General features: G+C 41.0%; 5 protein-coding genes across 8 annotated transcripts; 2 read left to right on the top strand and 3 right to left on the bottom strand.

Annotated features, from left to right (window-relative positions):
• Positions 1–80: 80 nt before the first annotated feature.
• Positions 81–7218, top strand: slc27a1a (solute carrier family 27 member 1a). 3 transcript variants are annotated; one of them, XM_031736447.2, is made up of 14 exons: positions 88–219; positions 389–488; positions 771–938; positions 1038–1432; positions 3096–3263; positions 3874–3943; positions 4053–4144; positions 4223–4332; positions 4445–4654; positions 4742–4868; positions 4973–5110; positions 5623–5787; positions 5918–6064; positions 6162–7218. In XM_031736447.2, exons 3-14 carry the CDS (start codon positions 772–774, stop codon positions 6317–6319), a joined length of 1947 nt encoding a protein of 648 aa, XP_031592307.1. In that variant the 5' UTR covers positions 88–219; positions 389–488; position 771; the 3' UTR covers positions 6320–7218. The 3 variants fall into 3 exon arrangements, with proteins under 3 accessions (XP_031592306.1, XP_031592307.1, XP_031592309.1); XM_031736446.2 differs by having other exon boundaries at positions 81–488; XM_031736449.2 differs by lacking the exon at positions 389–488.
• On the bottom strand, positions 6529–10059 carry trim35-13 (tripartite motif containing 35-13). The gene is made up of 6 exons (XM_031736450.2): positions 9568–10059; positions 8553–8648; positions 8225–8455; positions 8106–8128; positions 7917–8035; positions 6529–7827 (listed from the first exon to the last, which is right to left on the bottom strand). Exons 1-6 carry the CDS (start codon positions 9973–9975, stop codon positions 7289–7291), a joined length of 1416 nt encoding a protein of 471 aa, XP_031592310.1. The 5' UTR covers positions 9976–10059; the 3' UTR covers positions 6529–7288.
• Positions 10060–12712: 2653 nt separating this feature from the next.
• vac14 (vac14 homolog (S. cerevisiae)) lies at positions 12713–16005 on the bottom strand. The gene has a single exon (XM_031736545.2). It carries the CDS (start codon positions 15856–15858, stop codon positions 13486–13488), a length of 2373 nt encoding a protein of 790 aa, XP_031592405.1. The 5' UTR covers positions 15859–16005; the 3' UTR covers positions 12713–13485.
• Positions 16006–16059: 54 nt separating this feature from the next.
• LOC116317684 (zinc finger protein 239-like) lies at positions 16060–18997 on the top strand. Of its 2 annotated transcripts, none has more exons than XM_031736533.2 (4): positions 16060–16492; positions 16602–16720; positions 17701–17806; positions 17905–18997. In XM_031736533.2, the coding sequence occupies exons 1-4, from the start codon at positions 16216–16218 to the stop codon at positions 18798–18800; spliced, it is 1398 nt and encodes a 465-aa protein (XP_031592393.1). In that variant the 5' UTR covers positions 16060–16215; the 3' UTR covers positions 18801–18997. The 2 variants fall into 2 exon arrangements, with proteins under 2 accessions (XP_031592393.1, XP_031592394.1); XM_031736534.2 differs by having other exon boundaries at positions 16061–16492; positions 17908–18994.
• An 86-nt stretch (positions 18998–19083) lies between these two features.
• On the bottom strand, positions 19084–21665 carry LOC116317655 (zinc finger protein 26-like). Its single transcript, XM_031736492.2, has 4 exons — positions 21270–21665; positions 20943–21079; positions 20730–20835; positions 19084–20640 (listed from the first exon to the last, which is right to left on the bottom strand). Exons 1-4 carry the CDS (start codon positions 21538–21540, stop codon positions 19946–19948), a joined length of 1209 nt encoding a protein of 402 aa, XP_031592352.1. The 5' UTR covers positions 21541–21665; the 3' UTR covers positions 19084–19945.
• Positions 21666–22287: the final 622 nt, after the last annotated feature.

Below are 22287 nucleotides of genomic sequence, written 5' to 3'. Positions count from 1 at the left end.
AAAAGCTTGACAAGCAGCGAGTTTAACAAATAGCGGACCTGCAGGAGAAGGTTAACGCCCGTGGTGGGTGGTGCTTCTGTGCCAGCGACTCTATTCAATATGGAGTACAGAAAATAGCCACATTCAGCTGGAGTTTAACTGTTCTCATTCACATTTGTGCCACTCGGCCACAAATTATACTCGCAGGCTCGTAGAGGACACGTGACTGGACTCGCTAACGTATGTTTGACATATTTATAAATGTACTTTGAATAAACTAATAAATACTTGAGCACAACTGCGCTGTAAGAAGTAAAAGTGTGGTAAGACTTGGAAAAAAAAATAATACGGATTTTCCTGAAAACGCTTCATTGCGGACTTTCTCGACGCTCCCAACAAACAACTGCAGGACGATTTGAAATACCGCTGGTTTTCTAAATAACAAGGCGGGCCGACCGGCGAGGTTATCGGGTGAAAGGTGACAGTGCTTCTGTCTAATTGACCTGTAGGTAAGTTATGCGTTTAAAGTTTGTGCGTAAACAGTGGTTCATGGTTTAAATGCCGCTTGTTCACATACGATGCTTAAATTTGAGCCGAATTTCATGTAAAAACGTAAATTCCGTTCAGTGGCGTAATGCGATGTGTTAGTTACAACCTGTATAAGTTTCTCGTGTGTACTGACCCGCAACTGTAGTACTTTAAGCCTCCAGAGTGGAACTGATGTAGGCTTTAGCTTAAGCCAGTTCTTTCTGCTAAAAGCTTCGTCTTTCTCCTTTTTATACTGTGACAAGAATGCACAATGCAGCGAGTGTTTCAGCCTCTCTGGGGTCCATGGGACTGTGTCGTCTCTTCGGGGTGTCCTGGCCCTGGAGTCTGGCAGCAGGTCTTGGGGTTTATCTAGGCACAAGTAGCTGGAAATACTTCTACATTGCAGCACGCACGGCCAAGAGAGACCTCACGTAAGTTAACGGCATCTACATGAAGCTGTGACTCATATGCGTGTTTATCTGTATACATCTTTGTGCTTAGACCTGATTTTTCCCTGTCACGCTCCCCAGTGGCTTGTATGTGCTCATGAGAGTGAAGATGGCCTTATGGCGCTACATGCGCCATGGAAGCAATATTCCTTCCATTTTCGCCCAGACAGTGAAACTCCACCCGAATAAACCAGCTCTCATCTATGAGGCCACAGGAGAAATGTGGACCTTCACCCAACTAGATGAGATATCAAATGGAGTCGCCCATTGGGCGAGAGGTCAAGGATGGGTCTCCGGAGATGTTGTGGCCCTTTTCATGGAGAGTAGACCATTACAGGTGGCCCTTTGGCTGGGTTTGGCCAAAGTTGGAGTGGAAGCTGCACTCATCAACTTTAGTCTCCGCTGTGATCCTCTTCTGCACTGTATCGGGGTATCAGAGTCACGGGCGATTGTGTTCGGAGCTGAGCTGGCTGATGGTAAGAATGTAGAGATGACGTAGAGAGAGCTGATCATGAAATAAGTATTTGTTTTAATTTTGTATAAATGGAGCCGTTTGTATAAATATGTGCTGCAGTATTATACTGTCAGCAAGGGACATGTGTTATGTTTGCACCCACAATACAACTAGTCTCAGCTACAGATTCCTTGCTTGATATCTGTAATGGTATAGTAGATGGTCATCTTAGGTGGTGTCTCGTTGTTAACACTGTTTGTATTAGAATATGTTATTAATTCCTAAGGAAATTATGTGGTTACAGTTGCTCCAAGACAATAAGAACAGTAACAGACTGAACTAAATTAAATAATCTAAAATATTACAAAGTATAAGAAATAGCTCAATTATAAATATCCAGAATATTACAGAGATTAAATATATGAGTGACACTGTACTCTAAACTTTAAACTGTAAAACTTTATTTTGTTATTGTCACTGTAGAGCATATGCAAATATTAAGGCTTTAACTATTGCACTGTGTATTAGATGGAGAAATTGTATAGAGCGAGAGCCTCAGGCAGGAATGATTTCCTGTGTCGTTCAGCGGTGCATTTAGGTAATCTCGGTCTCTCACTGAACGTGCTCCTGTGACTGGGCACTCATGGAGTGGGTGGAGGGTATTGTCCAGAATTGTCCTTATCTTGGACAACATCCGCCTCTCTGACAACAGCCTAAGGGAGTCCAGCTCCGTCACAGCAATATTGGCAGTATCAGTTTATTGACTCTGTTGGCATCTGCGACCCTCAGCCTGCTGTAAAACAAACAATAATAATGACAGGGCCTATGAAATGTAAGACGTGTTGGACCTGTTGTTGGCCTCCACGCTGCCAATGAAATTCTTGGTGAAGCTAGTTAACGCAGTTTAAATACAACTTCTAAAAGCCAGAGACAATACCTGATATGAATTTGGCTGATCTCTCCTTCAGTTGTGCAACCTTGAACTCTTTAGTTTGTTTCCAGAGCTATTTTTAGATCGCTTAGTGGAAGTCCTATTCTGATCATTTACAAGTGCCGTGGATCCCATGAATCTCAAACTTGCACAGAGAGAAAACATCACCAACTGTGTCAAATTGGCAAATGTCGGGAATTTTTGGCTGTACCAACACAAGTATGTGATTAGATTCCCTGCAACTTTGTCCCCTTTACCAAAGTGGAATTCAAGTTAAAGGGCGAATGAGAATCCCAAAAGACCAAGTGGTTGAAACATAAGAGTTCAGAAGTGATCTAAAGATAGCAGATTGTGGTGAATTACTACCCAAGGTTATGACCTTGAAGAGCACCAGGTAAATTAAAATCATCTAATGGTGTTGGACAACTTTATGATCACACACATACAATCTAGAGCAGGGGTCTCGAACTCCAGGCCTCAAGGGCCGGTGTCCTGCAGGTTTTAGATCTCACCCTGGGTCAACACACCTGAATCAAATGATTAGTTCATTACCAGGCCTCTGGAGAACTTCAAGAAATGTTGAGGAGGTCATTTAGTCATTTGAATCAGCTGTGTTGGATCAAGGACACATCTAAAACCTGCAGGATACCGGCCCTCGAGGCCTGGAGTTTGAGACCCCTGATCTAGAGAGTCTGAACTGAGCTGACCTGTATCCCATTTTTTATATCTAACTATGTTTCTTCCTGAATGCCAGCTATTTTGGACATCAGTTCCACCATGAGCCAGTCCATGGTACGATTTTGTACAGGAGACCTCAGTGCAGAACAGTTAGCCTGTCTTGCTGCTCAACCCCTGGACCCTATTTTAGCTGCTGCACCTAAACATCCCCCTTCGCCTTGTGTTCCCCCTAAAGGAATGAATGGTGAGTATCTCACTAAACTCAGCTCTCACTCTGACACTTAATCTGTATGTTAATGAGTGACTCTATTTCAGATACCTTCTTAAACAATTTCCTTACAATGTGTGTAGCTGTTAACCTTTGGTTCTTGGTTGATTCTGAATTCCTAAAGTGTATGCGCCATAGTAATTCATTTTTCTCACACTGCTATTTCTAAACTAAAATTGCTTTCCAGTAATTATATATCTCAAGCCTGATAAGGAAAATACTTGGCTAATAATGTGAGTCATTTTATGACAGTTGCATTCATTTTTCTTAGACAGCTGTCTGGAGCAGATAAGAGTGACTTGCTTGCACTGTCCAGTCTGGATATTAATAAGCCATTTCCTAGCCCAGTGGTAAATCTGTCTTAGATGAATTAACATATAAGCCAGTATTAAAGGTGTGAGCTTCAGATATACCTTACATAACAGTTCAGATGAAATTGCCAAGGGAAATATTAAGCAAAGTAGAAACGATGTCTGCATTTTCAGTTCTTTAATGCGTTGGTTTCCAAAATGCCATCCCAGCAGTAAATGAAACACTATGTAATTTTGCAGGGTGCATTTTTATGCTATATTCTATTGTTTTGCAGACCGCCTATTTTATATTTACACCTCGGGGACCACAGGACTGCCCAAAGCTGCCATTGTGGTTCACAGTCGGTATGTTTTCTTGAAGAACCACTACCAAAAGAAAAAAGAAAAAAAAATCACCTTTCTTCAAAGTTAATACATTTAATGTTTATCTGGGAATCTCTGTTTTCTTTGACAGCTATTACAGAATTGCTGCTTTTGGGTATTTTGCCTTTCGCATGCGCTCTGATGACATTGTCTATGACTGCCTGCCTCTCTATCACTCAGCAGGTATGTGATGCTAGTCTACAGCTTTTAATGATTACAGTTTCACCTTCTAGGTTTAATCAAGCTTTCTTCTCTTTCCAGGAAACATTATTGGAGTTGGCCAGTGTCTGATCCACGGCCTCACTGTTGTAGTGAAGAAAAAATTCTCTGCCAGCCGCTTCTGGGAAGATTGTATTAAGTATAACTGTACCGTAAGCACCTATTGATTTCATTAGTATGGCATTTATAATAGTTTTTTGAAGATATTCATAAACCATGAGGTTTTGAACAATAAGATTTAATTTTTTTTCCCTCGGCTTGTAGGTGGTGCAGTATATTGGGGAAATCTGCCGCTACCTCTTGTCTCAACCCGTGCGGCCAGCTGAGAAGCAACACAAAGTACGGCTTGCTGTGGGAAATGGATTACGCCCCAGTGTTTGGGAAGCCTTCATGGAGCGTTTTGGGGTGGCGCAGATTGGCGAGTTCTATGGGGCCACTGAGTGCAACTGCAGCATTGCTAACATGGATGGCAAGGTCAGCAGCTACCATGTAACTTTACATGCATGTCCTCACTATTACAATGTTAATTGGATCAGAGTTTAGCAAATTCTGTCCTGCCAGGTGGGCGCCTGTGGATTCAACAGTCGTATTCTTCCCAATGTGTACCCCATCCGTCTGGTGAGGGTTGATGAAGACACCATGGAACTTGTTCGGGACAGCCGTGGGTTCTGTGTGCCTTGCCGCCCTGGTACTGAACATCTATACAGCAGTTACAACTTTAAGGGTTGTGGGAGTCTTTGACCTATGCTGGTCTTCTTAGAGTGCTAAATTATAGTCCTCCATGCCTTGCAGGGGAACCAGGCCTTCTGGTAGGCCGCATCAACCAACAAGACCCATTAAGGCGTTTTGATGGCTATGCTAACCAGGATGCTACAAAGAAGAAGATCGCTCACAATGTCTTCAAGAAAAATGATTCTGCATATTTATCAGGTTGGGAATCATTTTTGTTTGATGCACCTATAAAGAAATTATTGTCTCTCATCTTTTCTAAACAAACATCCATGAAATCTACTGCAGTTCAGTCGGCTTGGCAGGAAATGGAGTAAGTTCAGTGTCTGTTGCATTTGAGATCATTCAGATCACCAGGAGTCATTTCTCTCTGTTGTTTGGCAAAATCAGCAAATCACCATATGATCAAGATGATAATGATGTCTTGCACACAGTTTTGTTGTCAGAGTTTATATATAAACTTTTACTGTGACATCCAGCTTGCTACAGCTGATTTGTCTATGTAGTGGAAGCTTCACCCATTTTTCTGTCTGTCAATGTTTATGCTTGCATAGCTTGCGCATCACATTTTTAAAATTTGCTACATTAAACTTGTGTTTTTCAAGTGTTCAAGGGAATTGTTATTCAAACAAAACTTGGAAGTTTAAATAACTCATGTCAGTGATTAACAGCTGTAAAAACCACACAGGTACTTTGCTTTACCTCCACCCCAGGTGACGTGTTAGTGATGGATGAGCTGGGCTACATGTACTTCCGGGATCGCAGTGGGGACACCTTCCGCTGGCGAGGGGAAAACGTCTCCACCACTGAGGTGGAGGGTATACTAAGCAATCTTCTGGGTCAAACTGATGTTGCAGTGTATGGTGTGGCAGTGCCAGGTAATGGTTAATTTACTTAACTTTACTTTACTTTAGCATTGCATTTGGACTATGTAGTTCCCCCTTTTATTGTTTAGTGATTTTGAAAGAACTCAATAATACAACTATTTATTTCTATGCTTAACTCCAGGTGTGGAAGGTAAGGCAGGCATGGCTGCCATTGCAGATGCCACGGGGAGTTTTGACTGCAGCAATTTCTTGCAGAATATCCAACGAGTTCTTCCTCCGTATGCTCGCCCAGTGTTCCTGAGAATCTCCCCACATGTAGACACCACTGGTAAACTGCTCCTGTAGCCCTCTCTAGTTTTATGCTACCACTGATGACTATATATGAAAACAAATTATAATCTGTGTGTATCAATATTTCTGTATAGGTACATTTAAAATCCAGAAAACCAGGCTGCAGAGGGAGGGATTCGACCCACGACTCACGAATGACAAGATCTACTTTTTAAACACCAGAGGTGCACGTTACGAGGCCATGAATGAGGAGCTATACAATGCTATAGTCGAGGGAAGAATGTCTTTATGATCTGGAGGCTTTAGCAGGGCAGTCAGGGTGCCTTACTTAAACAGCTACTTTTCAGAGAATGACTAATATATGGATATAGGAGTGTGTGCATCACTCAGCCTTGATGCACCACAATCGCAGGGAAGAGCGTGAGGGGGCTTCCGACATGGAGAGAGTACTGTTACAGATGATGTTTAAACACTGTATAAGTAACACACCAGAACATGATGTGTGGGCATTTATTCCCTTTAATAGCATCTTTGTACATTTTCAGTAAAAACCTCACAAACTCTGAGCATCACCGCACATAGAGTGGAGTAAAAATCTTACATTAATGTGGGTAGGAAAAAGGGGTAGTCAGGTTAAACTTTTTACAGGGTATGTACCTGTTTATAAACTGTGCTGCAAGATTAATTCTGTATAGGTTTAAACAATAGTTTTGTGTTATTGCTGTGTGTATGAATGAGGCTAAGAGACCAGAGTTCAACATGCAGTGTATGTGGCTACTAGCTCGAACACTAACCCTCGAATCTTTGACATTTTTATTGCAATGGGAAACTAATCCCACTTGTCAAGTCTGAACTTCTGAGGACACTTGTTTACAAATATGCCAGCATTGCTGTATTATGTGCCTTTTATGAAACTAAGAAACTAAGATCTGTATTTAATGACTTTTTTTTTTTTTTTATAAATATGAGCTTAACTGTGTGTCGAAATCACAGAAGTGATATTTTCATCATACAATACTAGGTCACATATAGTAACTGTTATTGTGTAAAAAGTCTCATTAGTGTTGTAAAGCTTGGGAAGATATTCACAATCATGGATCTGTTGAAATTTTGTAACTAAAATGAAAGATTTTAAACTGTGTCTGTTTAAAGCAATTAATTAAAAACTCATTAAAGTTTACTTTAATATCCTACTGTAACCTGGATCATTATGTGGAGCCTCAGAGTTTACAGAACAATTTCATAATGTCTTCAAATTGATTTACTGTTCGGTTGATAAGGATATCCGTGAGGGTAGAATTTTCAGTGGATGCTCTTTGCAAGCAGTGCAAAAGTAAGGAAAGGCTCTAGGCGTGACAACATCTGTGAAGGTGTAGAGAGGTGTTCTCTGTCTAGGGTCATAAAAGGTCACCTTGCCTCTGTCCATGTCTAAAACCACTCTTATCACATCCGGCTTCTTGGTCATGTTGAGCGGCTCCCATGGTGCTGTGCAGGCTTTATGCTCTCCATTGCGAAACCTTATAGTCCAGAATCCCTCTGCTGGTGTTAGAATGTGTTTACCCTTCCTGTTGATTGACTCACTGGCTACCCCCACCACCCAGTAGGTGTTGTCATTCACCTCTACATCCCAACTATGGCGTCCAGAGGAATAGCCCTCAGCGGCCAGCATCTCGGCACTGACGTCAAAACGTTCTGGGTTGTCTGGGAGCTTGAAAATCTGGGTTGAGTTCTGCACAACTGTGAGATCCTCAGAGATGATGAAGCAGCTAGCTGCTGTGTTCGGATCCAGAATCACAGGAGCTTGGGGAAATAAGTTAGAAGTTGGTGCTGTGATAAACATAAAAGCATGACAGTAAACCTGGCAAACAAATTCTGTGTGTGAAACTCACTGTATTTGACTATCCTCTTCATCTTCTCCCACACTTTATATTTCAGAGAGCCCAAGTGTTTGGCCACGTCAATCAGAGCACTAGATATCATTTGTGGATCCGGAGCACTTTGCCAGGTTCTGAAAAGATACTCGAGCAGTTAATTTGTGAATATTGTCAATAAGCTGAAGTGGATGTGGTAGCACTTACCTCCTTATTGTTTCCTTGTATTTCTGAAAGTAAAAATAAAGAGGATCATTTCTCAAACGATACCTTAAAATATATAAAAACATTACAGTCAGCTTGTTGTTCTAATTGATCTGGTCTACCTTAAGAAATGGGATATCTTGAGTTGACATCTCCTGTTCAACTAATTTGATGGTGTTGGAAAGAGATGCCATTTCATCGTTGATCTCTTCAATCGTCTGGTTAATCATTAAGTTCTTCTGATCCTCCTCAGCCTTTAAATCAGAAAGTCTGGCAGCCTCCTGCTCTTTAAGGAAACGGTGAAGGGCTTCAAATTCCTCTTTGATCTGTGTTTCAGTCTGTTCAGCTTGGTTCTGGAAAGACACATGATTGATGAGTAATCATTGCTTCCGCACCTTGGCTCTTTTTGAAGTCCAAAGCAACATTTGGGACTGATGGAACTGACAGTACCTTGGCATGTTCTGCCATTTCCTCACAGACCATTTTGGTCTTCTTGTACAGCTGTAATTTCTCTTTCAAAGGTAAGAGTGCACTCTTTAGTTCCTCCTTTAAAAAAAAAAAAGACAGGCCATCAACTCTTTAAAACAAGGTCACTGGCAGGTGGCCAAGCTGCCAGCACAATGTGGGGCTTTCAGCTGCTGCATACCCTTCATGGCAGCATTCCATGTCAATGCAAAGCTGCACATTACATCAGCATTGGTTTTAAGAGACACATCTTTTTATCTGGTAGCACAAACAAAATCAAGCTGGTGAAGCTCAGCATCCAAACAGGAGTATAATATAGGCTCCTATAGATTTTTTTTTTTTTCTCAGATAAGTATTAAATGTTTACTGGTCTTGAGACCAGGCAGAGGAAGGCATGAGCAGAGTTAATGTGGCGTCAGATAAACCGTGTGGGAGTCGAGTTTCAGTTCTTTCAGCACAGCAATAGCAACAGTAAACCAAATATATAAGTCTATTATTAGAATGTTAATGAACTCTGCCAGAAAAAAAGCTTCACACATAATGTATCAGCATATCAGACTCTGAGAAATACAAAAGAATTTCAGAAGCGTAAAGTCAAAAGTAATGAAAAAACATTTTTTTTGACAAGATTTAAATTAAAATACAGTTCAGGTGCAACATGATGCATCACCTGTTTATAAAATGATAAACAGTCTTTGAGGTTGACTTCTGAAATTTAGTCTCTCAGACTATTCAGGACCATCAAATTATCCTTAATTACACAGGCTTAACCTTACTATTGTTAACCTTAGGTTGTAGTCATTGAAATGTAATTTACCTTGCAAACACTGTGGCTGACACTTAAACAAACATTTTTTCATTATTCATTGCGTCATTTGCAGATAGAGATCGTTTTGTGCAAGTTTACTTATGTTTAAGATAAGGAGATCTAATTAAACCGTGCAACTTATGTTTAAAAAAGTAAATGGTCTGAGTATCCCTGTGACCTTAACATGCTTACCTTGCAGTCATGGGCACCTTCCCCGATGGCATAAAGCCGGTGGGCAGAGTGTGCAGCTGCTTTCCCACATAGACCACAAATTGGCTCTAAGTCTTCCACACAGAAGAGTGTGAGCTTTTCTCCATGCTCTTTGCAAGCCTCTGGGTCATTCTTGCTTCTGTCCTTCTTGAAGGATTCACAGGCCTTCTCGAGCACAGTGCTCACGACTATTTGATCCATAGAGGAACGGCGCCAGCAAAGAGGACAGTAGTGTGAATGTGAATCCCCACTGTCTTGTGTGTCCCAGCTGTCTTTCAGACAGGCTTTACAGAATTTGTGTCTGCAAGTGAGCACCACAGGCTGACTTAGAATATGTCCACACACTGGGCAGGAAAGGTCATCCTCAGTATGAGCACGTCTGGTGGCCATTCTTCTACACAGAGCTTTGATGATATGACAGGATCCAAAGCCACTCCCATGTGCTGGACGGCTACTTCATCTTAACCTCACAAATAAGTGTTAATATCTTAGCTCACACAGGCATGCTGTGTTGTTTTGTGCATGCAGATTGCGCGTTCTCAAATAAACACCACCCCTGAGAAAAAAACATCGCTTTATCAAAGAGATTTTATCTATTCAGATGTGCACAAATAATATAATCCTAGGGATGACAGAAGGGAGAATAGTGATGATAGAGTAGCTGCACCCTCAGTGATCTTCTCATTACACTTATGTTATTATCGCCTCTAGTTATTTGAGAAGTTTCTGAAGTCTGTGTGTAATAAAAGAGGTGACTAAGAAACAGTGTCCAAAATAAGACTCAGGGTGAGAGTATAAATAGAAAGAAGTCATCACCACTGGAACATTTTTTCTCTGTTAAGTTTAGCTTTGGACATGAGGCTTTTAGGAAATGACACATCATTTTTCCATATCCCTTATAGTAGTCCTTATATTTCAAAAAGGGTGTGCAAACAGTCACATGGTTGTCATGACGGTGGATTTGTCCATTTTAAACATCTATAAAAGCAAGCTGCCCTGTTTCTTATTATAACAATCAACCCACCCCAAATTAGGTTGAGTGTGTTGATGGGAAAACGGCACAGGGATTTCTTTGGAATTTGTAGTCCAATTATTATATTAGTGATGGAGTGAAAAAGCTTCTTTTTTATGTCCACCTTTGGCTAAAAAGCTCCTAACACATCTAAGCAAACCATCTAAGCGAACTTTGAGATTAATTTGGTCATAAACATTAAATAAAGTGGGTTTATTTCATTTTATTTTTAGCCGCCTGCCTTCTTGTTGAGATGCCAAAGTGAAATTTTGATTTGTGCTCATGCCAGAGCCAGGGTAGCAGTTCAGACACTAATAGCAACACAAGAGCCAACAAACCTAAACACATACTGCATATATATAAACACTACAGTCGTGTGAGAGTTTGCTCTGTAATCATGTTTCAGCTGTTTACAATGATACTGACTTGTAAATGGTTTCTAAATGGATGAGATCAAAATAATTAGGAAAGCACATGATTGCTGCTTTGCTCTGTGGATTTATGTGTTTAGTCACATGATGAGGTTAGAAGGTATTACAGTTCACAGATTATTAAGCCTGTGGGGAGGATCATGGAGTGTTTTTAGCAGTTGTTGCCAGTTGTGTGGGTTTCATATTTTTTTATGACGAAAGCAAGTACTATAAAGATACACACTGTATTTTGACTGACTACAATGTTGAAATAAAAAAACAAGCACCAAAGCAAGCTAATGTATTGAGGCATATGTTGAATTTTCTTTTTTTCTTTTGCCCACCATACAATCCTTACAAATGCCACATACAGTGGATACAGCAGACAATCTCCAGATCAGCTACATAGCGTGGGAAAAAAAATCTGTCACCGTGTGCTTGCCACTATGGATGTGTAAGGTCGAGTGTCTTTAAAACAGAGAGGACACTTTTAGTCAAGAAGGCTTTTCCACATACATTGCAGCAGCAATCACCTACCATTTGGAAATTTAATTCGGTACCAAAAAGATCTGCATCACTGTGCATGTATTACGCACAAATTAGTATCCCCTTGTTGCCAAATAGAGTGGGAGAGAGACCCAGAGCTTTAGTTTCACCACAAATTAACACATATTAAAGGAAGGTTTCAGGGTGTACCCTGTCACTCCCTCTTTGTAGTAAAAAGATCAGCACTAAGATACATTTTCTGGTAGAAGAATTAATTAACATTGGGAATAATTAAGGAATTCCATATGTAAGATCGATCCTAGAAAAGGTTTGGTATTAACAATACACTTACAGGCCTAAAACAGAATAGAAAAACATTGAGGAAAGCAATTAACCAAGTCTAAAATAATAATTGTAATAGTAATAGCAATAATAATATTAATAATGATAGTAACAAGTATGTAATATATGTAATGTTATATAATGTAATGTTAGCACCAGTCTGTTTATAAATTCACATATAAATTCTTTGACACAAAACAAAAAAGAAGGATTTTCTCTGTTGTTTTATATGACAGATCCCAGGAACAACATCTAAGATCTCTGTTAAGAAGAGCGCGGTCCCAGGAACAGCTAAGAGGCTGCACAGGACCCTCAAGCTCCCAGGCCTCTGGTAGAGGACATGATCTTGAAGTACTGACCACCAGCAGGGGAGAGAGGGGATTTTTTTTTTCTTACTATTAACAGGCTATTATGACAGAATAACTCCCAGTCAGTGTCCCAATGTGACAAAAACTGAGAACGCCTTCTCTTCAAACATAATTTAAATACTGAAAATATTATGCTGTTAGTTGGCTTAACTTTCTAAAAGAAAATGTCTGACTATTAACAGTATAGTAATTATTTGTTATTTTAAGCAAGCAAAATTTGATTGTATACAATGGATTCACTTTAGCATTAAGTTAGAGATATTTTATCTCACTTATCCTTGAGAACACTCTAGTCTATATTGCCATTCTCATTTTGACACGTGATGACTAAATGTGAAAATTGAGATTTGCATACGAGATTTAATACAGTCAGGGTATGTTTAAATATTAGTAGTACTAATATTTCTGCTTTTTCCATCTCAAAACAAACTTGTAACCAGTACTGTTGATGACACGCTTCTGGTTAAATGTATGAATGCTGGGGGGGAAAAAAACAACACTGAAATGTTTCTAATCACATGGTCCACTTTAATCATTTTCACATTGGAATGACAAATGTGCAAAGACAAAAGAGCATTGATAAGTAGAACAGACATTGTACAAAAAAGCAAAAGAATTAAATGCTCGAAGTGTGTAAGTAAGTTGTTGTGAAACAAAACAACAGCCCATACATGGGTTTATTCATCAGCTCCTTCAAGTCTGAGGTCTTGCTTTAGCGCAGTCAATCTTAAAAAGAGATTTCTTTTCTGGCTAAAGTGAGGTTAAGGCCAAACTGAACATAAACTCTAGTAGCACTACTAAACAAAGTATACCACAAAAATACAGTGGCTCACATGGAAATTGAATTACATGGTGAATTACTTGTGCACCATTTAACTCTAGAATAAATGATTAAAGTAAATGATTGTCAGTTTAACACGAAACATTGCGAATGTTTAATTTACCTTTAAAAAGAAAAACAAACTGACAGGGCATAATGGAAACTCAAGATATTGCCTAATATGACCAATATTAGATGAGTTATGAGCAACTATGTACATTTTCCATACTAAATTTACACAGAAGTTAACTATTAATTTGCCTTGTTATAGTGTAATGTATTAAATACACATTCTGATTATTTGATTTATTTTTACCTAGTATTTCATTGGCAAACACTTAAAATTTTACTTACTATTGTTATACTATTTGGCTTCAGTAACAGTTCTCACCTTACAAACATATTATTATTTCACTCCTTGTTATTTGTTTTTTAATCTCATCTTACTATGGTATAATAACTTCACATCAGCTTCCTGTCATGGTGATCAGAGGAACGCCCGGAGCGTTGGTGTCGTACCTCAAGGTGTTTGCTCTGGACACGTTCAAAATGCTGGAGCAGCTCACTGTAATCCACCTGAGTGTGAGAGGCACGTCTGGAAGCCACTTGCTGTTTAGAGTCCATATACTTGGATTCATCTACAGTCCTCATGAGTTCTGGATTGGGAACACAACTCAAGCGGTGGGAGAGCAGTTGAAAGGCCTGGCTCTGGGGCAGCAGCATCAGCAGACCGTACAGTGCCTTTATCAGGTATGGGTTGTTCTCCACATCGAGGAGCTGCAGACGCAAGTATGTAAAAATGGGGCTTTCTATAAGCTGTACAAGCTTGTCGACCTCCATCAGGAAGTCAACTGTAACCTCGAGATTTCCAAACTTTTGGATCAAATCATAGGCATGCTTGTAGTTCTGCGTGAGGAAACAAAGTGAAACAGTCGCCACAGGGTTGTGGCACCAGGAACGATACAGGCAGCAAAACAAAGCACAGCTCTCCTGAGTGCGCAGGTCTTTCAGCTGGTTGCGCAACTCGAAGAGCTCAGCTGAGGTGAGCAGGATAGTGTTGAGTGTCTGAACCATGGTGGAGGCAAATTTAAGGTCCTCCTCCTTCAACAGGATGTCAGCCATGGAGTGGAAGATGTTCTCTGCATGAAGCAACAGACACAACTGTCTGATGATGAAAGCTCCTCTGTTCTCCAAAAGCTTTCTCTCCAGACTGAAACGCTTGAGCAGGTTGATCATGAACTTGTAAAAATAAGAGTTCATACTGGGAGTGGAGGGGGATGAGTCCACCCCCTTGGATCCTGTGCTGGACTGCTGTGCAGGCTTCACACCCTCTGGCACCTTGAGCACCACCTTATTGTCAACGTTGTCACAGGACAAATTTTGGTCTGTTTGGCCAGCAGGGGATGATGCTATCTCGGCTAAGACCTCCAGATCTTTCAGTATGACCTCATCGGACTCATCGGACAGAGTTTTCAGGAGCATGGGAAAGAGACTGTCTGTGTGGCGGAACATTTTGCGTGGTGTCTTGATGTAGAGGTGATAAAGCCATTTAAGCACAGCTATGCGGGTCATCATGCCAGTGGAGGATTCATGAAGGTGGCGGTCCAACACCTGAACAATGCCATCCAGGTCCAGAGTTACCTGAGGCCTATCAGCACTTGCTGGAGTGAAGAAACTGATATTACTGAAACCAACAGACTCCTGGGATGCATTCAGCATATCATTGCTGTCTGTCTCTGTTTTGGGCTTGTCATTTTCCTTAGATGGTGACCCTGTGCTTTCACGCCTTTCCTCCTCCTCTTCCTCATCATCCTCAGGAGTGACCAGTTTCATTAGACTGTAATTACAAGCACTAGCAGCTTCTTTAGTATTCTTCTTTCTGTCATCATAGGAAAGGCAAGGCAGCACTGCAGTCAGGATGCCAGAAGAGTACGGAAGCATCACTCTGCCCGCAAGCTGGATGAACTCCCTCATCCACGTCATAGCTGTCAGCTGGATCAGATCATTTGTTAATTTGGTCTCATCTGCAGCCTGGCAGTGGATAACCAATATGTTGGCCATCTCAGCAAACTTCACAGTAGAGGGAATCTTCTTAATCTCCTTTAGAAATTCTCCAAGCACCACCTCGCAGGTCTTTCTAATCTCTTTGCTATTGTCCCCCATAATCTGGAAGAGCCCATCCAAGATCTCAGGGAGATAGTCTAACAGGTGGATGTCTGGCACAGACTCCAGAACATGAATCCAAGAAATTATAAACTGCCTGGCATACTGATTGTTGGAGTAGATTCTCTCTCTCAACAGTGGAACAAATGCCACTAAGTCAAAACTGTTGCTTTCGGTGACAATGTCTTTCAGTAGTCTATCCAGGAGTTCAGATCCACTTTTTACATTTGGGTCAGGATCTGCTGCAAGTTTGCTGAGACCATCAAAAAGCAGGTTGAAGTGGGGCAGCACAGCTCCCCTGGCCACTTTGACTATGTTATAGAGGGCCTCACAGGCATAGTAGCGCAAGCGGCTGTCTGAGTCATTGAAACACGTGAGTACAGGCTCAATGAGCTCCTTCAGATACAGACCCGAGTCTTTTCCGAGGGCGATGGAGCAAGCAGCCAGTCCAATGAGACCCCCTTTCCGGCTGTGCGGGTGTTGAGAGAGGGCAAACTCCGAGGCTAAAATCTGGATCACATGTCTGATTTGAGTGGCGTTGTTCTGAGCCACGAACTCCCGCACCAGCTTCTCGATCTCTAGAGCTGCGACTTTCCTCTTTTCGTACAGTTTATCATTCAGAGCCCTGACGATGTTGGGCGTCAACGGCGAAAAGTCTTTCTCCGTGTTCATTTTCGCAGCTGCGTTGGTCTCGGATCCGGTCTGCTCAAATCTGCGTTGATAAGCGAGGAAACGTATTGCATTTAATTAATGTGATGAAGAGATAGTCAGCTGCTTCTGCTTTCATTTGCTAAACCAGGAAGCTTTCTAATACAACGCAGCTGACCGGTTACATCCACCGGAAATACGTCACAGTTGCAACATTTATTTGGGTCCCGCTTTGTTTGTACCGTTACCTCAGATTAGCTTGATTAGTTACGTGTTCAGCCAATGAGCGTTTTCGTTTTCTTTGCTAGCTAACGACTTCGCACGTTGGATTTTAAGCATACTTTCTTTGAGCTGTTTGTGTCGTAGCCACGATCAGCAGCCATGGCGAGCCGCCGCTCTTTTCACTCGCAGCTCTCGTCCATCATGGAGACGATGGCCAGGTCTGCTCTGAGCCAGGTCTGCAAACTGGTGGACGAAGACTCGGCTGAGCTGCGGGAGGAGCTGTCTCGGCTCCTGTTTGCAAATTCAGCCCTGGCAGAGAAAGTAAACAGCCTGGAGTGCGAGCTGACTATAGTGAGAAGCGACGCCCCTAGTTTGTGCAAAAGTTATCGCAGTGTGGGTGTGCAAACTGTGTGCTTCAGAGATGAGGATGCTGCTGGTAGCTGAATTTATTCGCACGCAAAAGCAGATCTGATTTCGTGATCGCCATCACTTTTGTATTTCGTTGTGTGTTTATTTCATGCTTTTATTGTTCGACTTTTCTTTAGTTCCTGGGCCTCCCACCATAGAGGGGATCTTTGGAAAAGATTGGTGCATGAATCTATGGAAAGACAGAGACCCGTACAGTCTGCAGAGATACACAGACTCACCACAGTCCCCTGATAAGGTGAGAGCAAGTTAGACTCGGGTATGACGTATTTGCTGTCTTTATGCCTATGAGCAATTTATAACAGTTTCCAGACAGGCAGAATATATAAATGGTTTAATATAGAATACTGATTACCAGGGCACACACATTATGCTTATGCACATTGAAAAGCAGACCCTATTTTAAATGTATTTAATAATAAAATGTAAACAAAGTAATGCTAAACAGTTCATTTGGAATAATAGGGAACATTTATGATATTAAAAAAAAATCAGAACACATGCACATCTTCCACAGCATCTTTTAGAGGGGAATTCAAGGTTTTTCCTTGGCCATTGGCTGCTTTTTCACTAATTTCATGTTTTCGCAACACTGTACCCACAGGATTACATTACATGTTCCAATTTCTCTACAGCTATCAAAGCGTTGTTACTGGATAACCAAACATGTTGTCATATTCCTTCTTTAATTGTCTATTAATGCCATCTTCCTGCCAGGCGCTGCAGATGAAAATTAGCTTGTATGACTAAATCTGGCGTAGTTACATGATGGACTTAAATGTTATTGTTAATTAATGTGTACTGTCCCTTTAAAATAAAAATAAACATAAACATGGAGAAGTACCACATTAAAGGCTGTGTTGAATGTTTTCTTTTTTCTTTATTTTTGCTTATGAGATTTTTATCTAAACGCATGCTAATGCGTATAATAAGTAGTAAAGAAATGTCTAGCATAAATTTTGCATATTGTAGGTTTTCAGTCCTAAAATCTTCTCTTTTTTGGTTTTTGTTTGTTTAACTGAAAATTCATAATGATGAAGCGTCACTAGCTGGAATCAGGGAAACACTGGGGGGGGGGGGGGTTCTCCATCTTGTGCAGGGATATCTTGCTGATCACCAGTCATTTCATCATTAGTTACAACTGATAAAGCATTACTGTTACAAAACATATTGCTGTATTAAACTACAATTTAGGATCGGACGTTTTCTGTTTTGTAGTCTGTGACAGCACTATCTGACCAAATAACTGTGACTGAGATCAAAGAAGAAGACTATGAGGGGGATGCTGTCAGTAGCTGCCAGCAGGAAACGCTCAGCACAGAAGGTAAGTGAGGGAAGTAGAACTTAGCCAGGGGAATATACCCTGCAGATGTAGCAGCTTTAGTAGCTTTTTCAGTGTTTGAATTTTTTGCTTTTGTGCAGCAGAACATGAAGACAGCATGGCTGAGGAATCAGAGCAACTTTCTGTTGGTTACGCGTTCGATGGCAGCACTTGCAGTCTGTCTTTTGCTCAAGATGGGGAACAGGTTGTATCGGTGGGTGGTATTGAAGAACCATCTGTGCAGGTGGTATCTATCAATGATACAGAAGAAGCTTTCAGCACTCATATCATTCCAATCGAAGAGGATGACGACGACGATGATGATGATGTTCAGTTTGTTCAGGAAAGTCAGCAGGAGTCAGCAGTGAACACTACTGAAGTTGGGCCCAGCCATGACGAGCAGCAAACAATGCCAGTAGACAGTACAGAAAAAGACTCTGCTGTGGATAAAGAGTCTCACAATGACTTTAATGTGCGTAACACAGAAACTTCCAGAGATCAAAACAGAGAGAGATTTACTTGTCAAATATGTAACAGGACATTCTTTCACAAGGGCACTCTAACACACCACATGAAGTCACACAAGTCAAACTTCTGCAGCATCTGCAAGCAACACTTCCCGCACAGGAACAAGTTAAACTCGCACAGCTGCCTGCCTCCAGTTCCATCTCACAGAATCAGTAAGTCATGCGAGTTGTGCGGAAAGAGCTTTGCCAACCCATCGGCTCTGAGGATTCACTACGTTGTCCACACAGGTGAGAAACCCCACAGGTGCAGCTTGTGTGGGAAAGGGTTTACCCAGAAAGGCAATCTGAAGTGTCATCTGCGCATCCATACGGGCGAGAGACCGTTCCGCTGTGTTAAATGTGGGAAAACCTTCACGCAGAAGGTGAACCTCAACCATCATTTAATGGCACATATAAATCGAGAGGTTGTAGGCGAGAGGCCCATACCTAGGAGACACGTGAAGAACATGATAGCAGCAATCAGTCAGTAACAAACTGAAGTGCTGGATCAGTAACTTATCAACTTTGACGCCTCTTCTACGGTTTTAAAACTTTAGCAAAAGGATAGTTAATGTTATGTCTGTAATAAACTGTAGTCTGTAGCATTGTGCTTAAAAAGTCTTGTATGGAAGAAAAATATTTTAGTAGTTCGGTGTTTTGTCTTTACAATAAAATACAAATGTTTACATTATGATATAATTTCTTACATTTTATACTTTTTAAAGTTGCTTTTTTTGTCCAAAACTCACAAATTTGTCAGTTTTAGTGACAAGGCTCATAACGATGAACATGCAGGTGAGTACAAAGGGGAGGAGTTTAAGGAGAAGATTTTTCTTTGGTAAATATAATTCACTGAGCTGGGTCAGCATAAACTGTTCAGGGTAATTATTACAGGAACATTTGTTCTAAATCTCCGTTTGGACATTAAGACAGTTCAACACAATATAAATATTTATTTCAAACAGTAACACTACTTAATCTTGAAACTTTTTGGAATTCATTCAAATATTATATGACAAACACAAGCATTTTTTTAAATATCAATAACATTTTTTTCAAAGAAACAAGAATGTATGTTGCCTAAAAATAAGTCAAGGCATATGTGAAATATAAAACATGACACTTGGGCAATGACACAAACTGATTTACTCTACTTCTATTTTGATGTGAAGAGGTAGTTTGAAGGTTTATGCTACTCATGTGCAAATCATGGAGAACCTGCCTAAAGTAATTATTTTGCCACCAGCTTGGGCAAGCCTTTTGTGGTCTGAAACATGAGGTATTTAAACATGTTACACATGCATGGATGAGAAGCCAGTGAAGCTTTTTTTTTTGTTTGTTTTTTCATTATGGATCAGAAGTTCTCTGTTATTTTTGATAATTTCCTTGTTAAGCATGATGTGAAATGTCTTGAGGGCTCCAACCAGTCAAACTGAATCCCACCAGTCTAATGGTCCATTTAAAAAAAAAGGACATTTTCCATAGTGTTGTTGGCTGTTGCTGAATTAGCATTTCTAACAAAGCTAAAGGCGTACCAAAGAATGAGCAGTAATGATAACCACATGGGCAATAAAGTTGGTTTTGTAATAGAACAAGTATTTCAAATCTTTATAATGTTTTTAAACCACGTTGAGGGTTATATGGACATGTTGGCAGATGATGAGCAACTGTGGGTGGTACTGAGAGCACTTCTGTCAAAAGCTTCTGGTTTGACCGACAAATTGAAACACTGGTGGTGATTTAAACCATACTTGTACGCGTAACATTTCCCACAATCCACACAGCTATAAGGCTTTACACCCGTGTGTGTCCGGATATGTATATTCAAAGAGCTTTTCTGAGAAAAACTTTTTCCACAGTCTGGACAGCTGTACGGCTTTTCACCCGAGTGCACACGTTGGTGCAGTTTCAGGTACGTCTTCTGTGCAAACCTCTTTCCACACACTGGGCAGCTGAAGGGCTTTTCGCCTGAGTGTCGCCTAATGTGGACTTTCAGGCTGCTTAAATAGTTGAATATTTTTCCACAAAATAAACACTCAAACTGTTTGGTTGGTTTCACCGGTTTTTCCTGAAGGTTGAGTTCTTTGGTTGCGTTCATGTGAATACTGTTCGTATAGTCTGAGTATTCTGTGGCAACTGAAGGAGGATTTGTGTTGTCAATCAGAGCACCCATCGCCGCATCGTCTATTAATTTGTCCATAATTGTCGGCTGTGCGCGTTGCTGTATTTCACTGTCAGTCGTCATAGAGAAGTTGTTCAACTCCCCCGAGTGAAGTTGGAGATCATCAACAGATCTTTGAAGCATGCTGTCCTCTTCAAACATCCCAACAACTGTTAAAAAGAGAGCCACTGCTATAAACCAATACACACACAGGACAGGATTATGACTTGTGTTTGGTGTCTTTTTAATATGCACTTACTTTTTCTGTTGTCTGTGAGCCTCCTCTGCTGTCCAATGGGATAATCATCATACATCTCCTCCTTGACAAAAATCAGATCAGGTTCTCTTTCCATCATATTGATTGCCTACCAACAAGAAATGATAAGTAGCTATGAACACAGCAATCATTCAGTGAGTTTGCTGCTCGTTACAAATACAAAACTTAAACCCAGACTGCAACTGATTCACCAACCGCAGCTCCCATGCTGGTCGTAGCGGCAATCTCCACTGGTTCTCTTCTTTGAGGGGGCAGCTTCTCTTCTCTCCACAGGTCCATGCACCAGTCCTTCCCAAAAACTCCATCAATGGCTGGAGCAGGTTGATGCTGTTCTGGAAGAAGAGAAACATGGAACATTGGGACTTGCTAGAGAATGATGATCACCAGTACGCACAGCAGAATCTCAGAAGAGATTATATGCAATAAAGCTATTCGGTCCACTGTAATGCTAGCCTCATACTATAAATATCATACAGGATGTTGAAGCCCCCTGGTATGTACCAGTCTGTACTGATTTCTTACCTGCAGGGTGCCGATCCCGGCGACTGACGCTGTTGTTGACGTGTTCAGGGTACGTCTGTGCCTCCCTCGCTGCTCTCAGCTGGACCTCCAAAGAGTAGCACCTCTTCTTCAGTGCCTCGTTCTCCGTCTTGTGCAGGGATATCTCGGTGTGAAGGACGGAGGAGCACTCATCAGCCAGGTTGCCTATTTCAACCAGAGCCGCCTTTGTTAGCTTATCCAGAATAGCGGCCAGCTGCGTCCTAAAACTGCGGTTTGTGGTGTCGCACATCATTTCGTCAGCGAGGCTCAGTATTTGGAAATATTGGAACGATTCTCAGCGTAGGAACGCAGCTCCTTTAATCAAATATGAAATGTACAGCTGTGCCGCAAGGAATTGTGGGAACACGCTTTCTTCGCCCCCACCCCCAAGCTGCTGAAGGCAACACAGTGGAAAATACAACGCAACATTAGAATATGTTTTCTGCCTGCACAGATGTTCAATCTCCCTATTATAACGATATATGTGGAAATAAAGACATCTCTTTAAAATCACACCTTATTGCCAACCTCTCCACCACACAGTCCGTGCAATTCACAGCCCTGCGATGGCAAGTAACCATTTACATACAACGAGCAAAGTATAAACAAATAAATGTATCTTTTTATTTTATTCTCACAGCGTCTGTACTTATTTAGAACACAGTGATGTTGAGCGCCCTCTCTCGGTCACTGTTAAAATCTGCAACACAACTTTGTTGCCAGCATGATAAGTATCGGTGTGACTTTTAGCATAATGAGTATCACTATGAAGAACATTCATTCATTCATTTTGTGACTGTTAGTTAATAATAGAAACTGAGATGATAATAGTTTCATTGATATGGCTTTTTAAATCACTCTATTGGAATCACTTCCCTCTAGTGGTAACAATGAAGTACTTTAACATCCTTAATTCAGAATTTTTTAAGCTTAAGAACATTTTGTGTTTAATTATGATTGTGATGTGAAAGGGTAATATAGATGGCACAGTGGTCCACTG

The sequence above is a fragment of the Oreochromis aureus genome, linkage group 4 (assembly GCF_013358895.1).
Source record: "Oreochromis aureus strain Israel breed Guangdong linkage group 4, ZZ_aureus, whole genome shotgun sequence".
NCBI lineage: Eukaryota > Metazoa > Chordata > Actinopteri > Cichliformes > Cichlidae > Oreochromis > Oreochromis aureus.
Note: the sequence above shows the minus strand (reverse complement) of the source record. Positions and strands in the feature narration are given on the sequence as shown.

Bases quoted from the DNA above. Each gene is read 5' to 3' on its own strand.
- slc27a1a (XM_031736446.2), top strand. From the start codon at position 772: ATGCACAATGCAGCGAGTGTTTCAGCCTCTCTGGGGTCCATGGGACTG. The intron at 4,145-4,222 runs GTATGTGATGCT...TTCTCTTTCCAG, and splicing joins GCCTCTCTATCACTCAGCAG to GAAACATTATTGGAGTTGGC. The intron at 6,065-6,161 runs GTAAACTGCTCC...ATTTCTGTATAG, and splicing joins CCCACATGTAGACACCACTG to GTACATTTAAAATCCAGAAA.
- vac14 (XM_031736545.2), bottom strand. From the start codon at position 15,858: ATGAACACGGAGAAAGACTTTTCGCCGTTGACGCCCAACATCGTCAGG.
- LOC116317655 (XM_031736492.2), bottom strand. From the start codon at position 21,540: ATGATGTGCGACACCACAAACCGCAGTTTTAGGACGCAGCTGGCCGCT. The intron at 21,080-21,269 runs GTAAGAAATCAG...CTCTTCTTCCAG, and splicing joins CCGGGATCGGCACCCTGCAG to AACAGCATCAACCTGCTCCA. The intron at 20,641-20,729 runs GTAAGTGCATAT...TCTTTTTAACAG, and splicing joins GCTCACAGACAACAGAAAAA to TTGTTGGGATGTTTGAAGAG.
- trim35-13 (XM_031736450.2), bottom strand. From the start codon at position 9,975: ATGGCCACCAGACGTGCTCATACTGAGGATGACCTTTCCTGCCCAGTG. The intron at 8,129-8,224 runs GTAGACCAGATC...TTTTACTTTCAG, and splicing joins AAGATATCCCATTTCTTAAG to AAATACAAGGAAACAATAAG. The intron at 7,828-7,916 runs GTGAGTTTCACA...TATTTCCCCAAG, and splicing joins GAAGAGGATAGTCAAATACA to CTCCTGTGATTCTGGATCCG.
- LOC116317684 (XM_031736533.2), top strand. From the start codon at position 16,216: ATGGCGAGCCGCCGCTCTTTTCACTCGCAGCTCTCGTCCATCATGGAG. The intron at 16,493-16,601 runs GTAGCTGAATTT...ACTTTTCTTTAG, and splicing joins CAGAGATGAGGATGCTGCTG to TTCCTGGGCCTCCCACCATA. The intron at 17,807-17,904 runs GTAAGTGAGGGA...GCTTTTGTGCAG, and splicing joins GGAAACGCTCAGCACAGAAG to CAGAACATGAAGACAGCATG.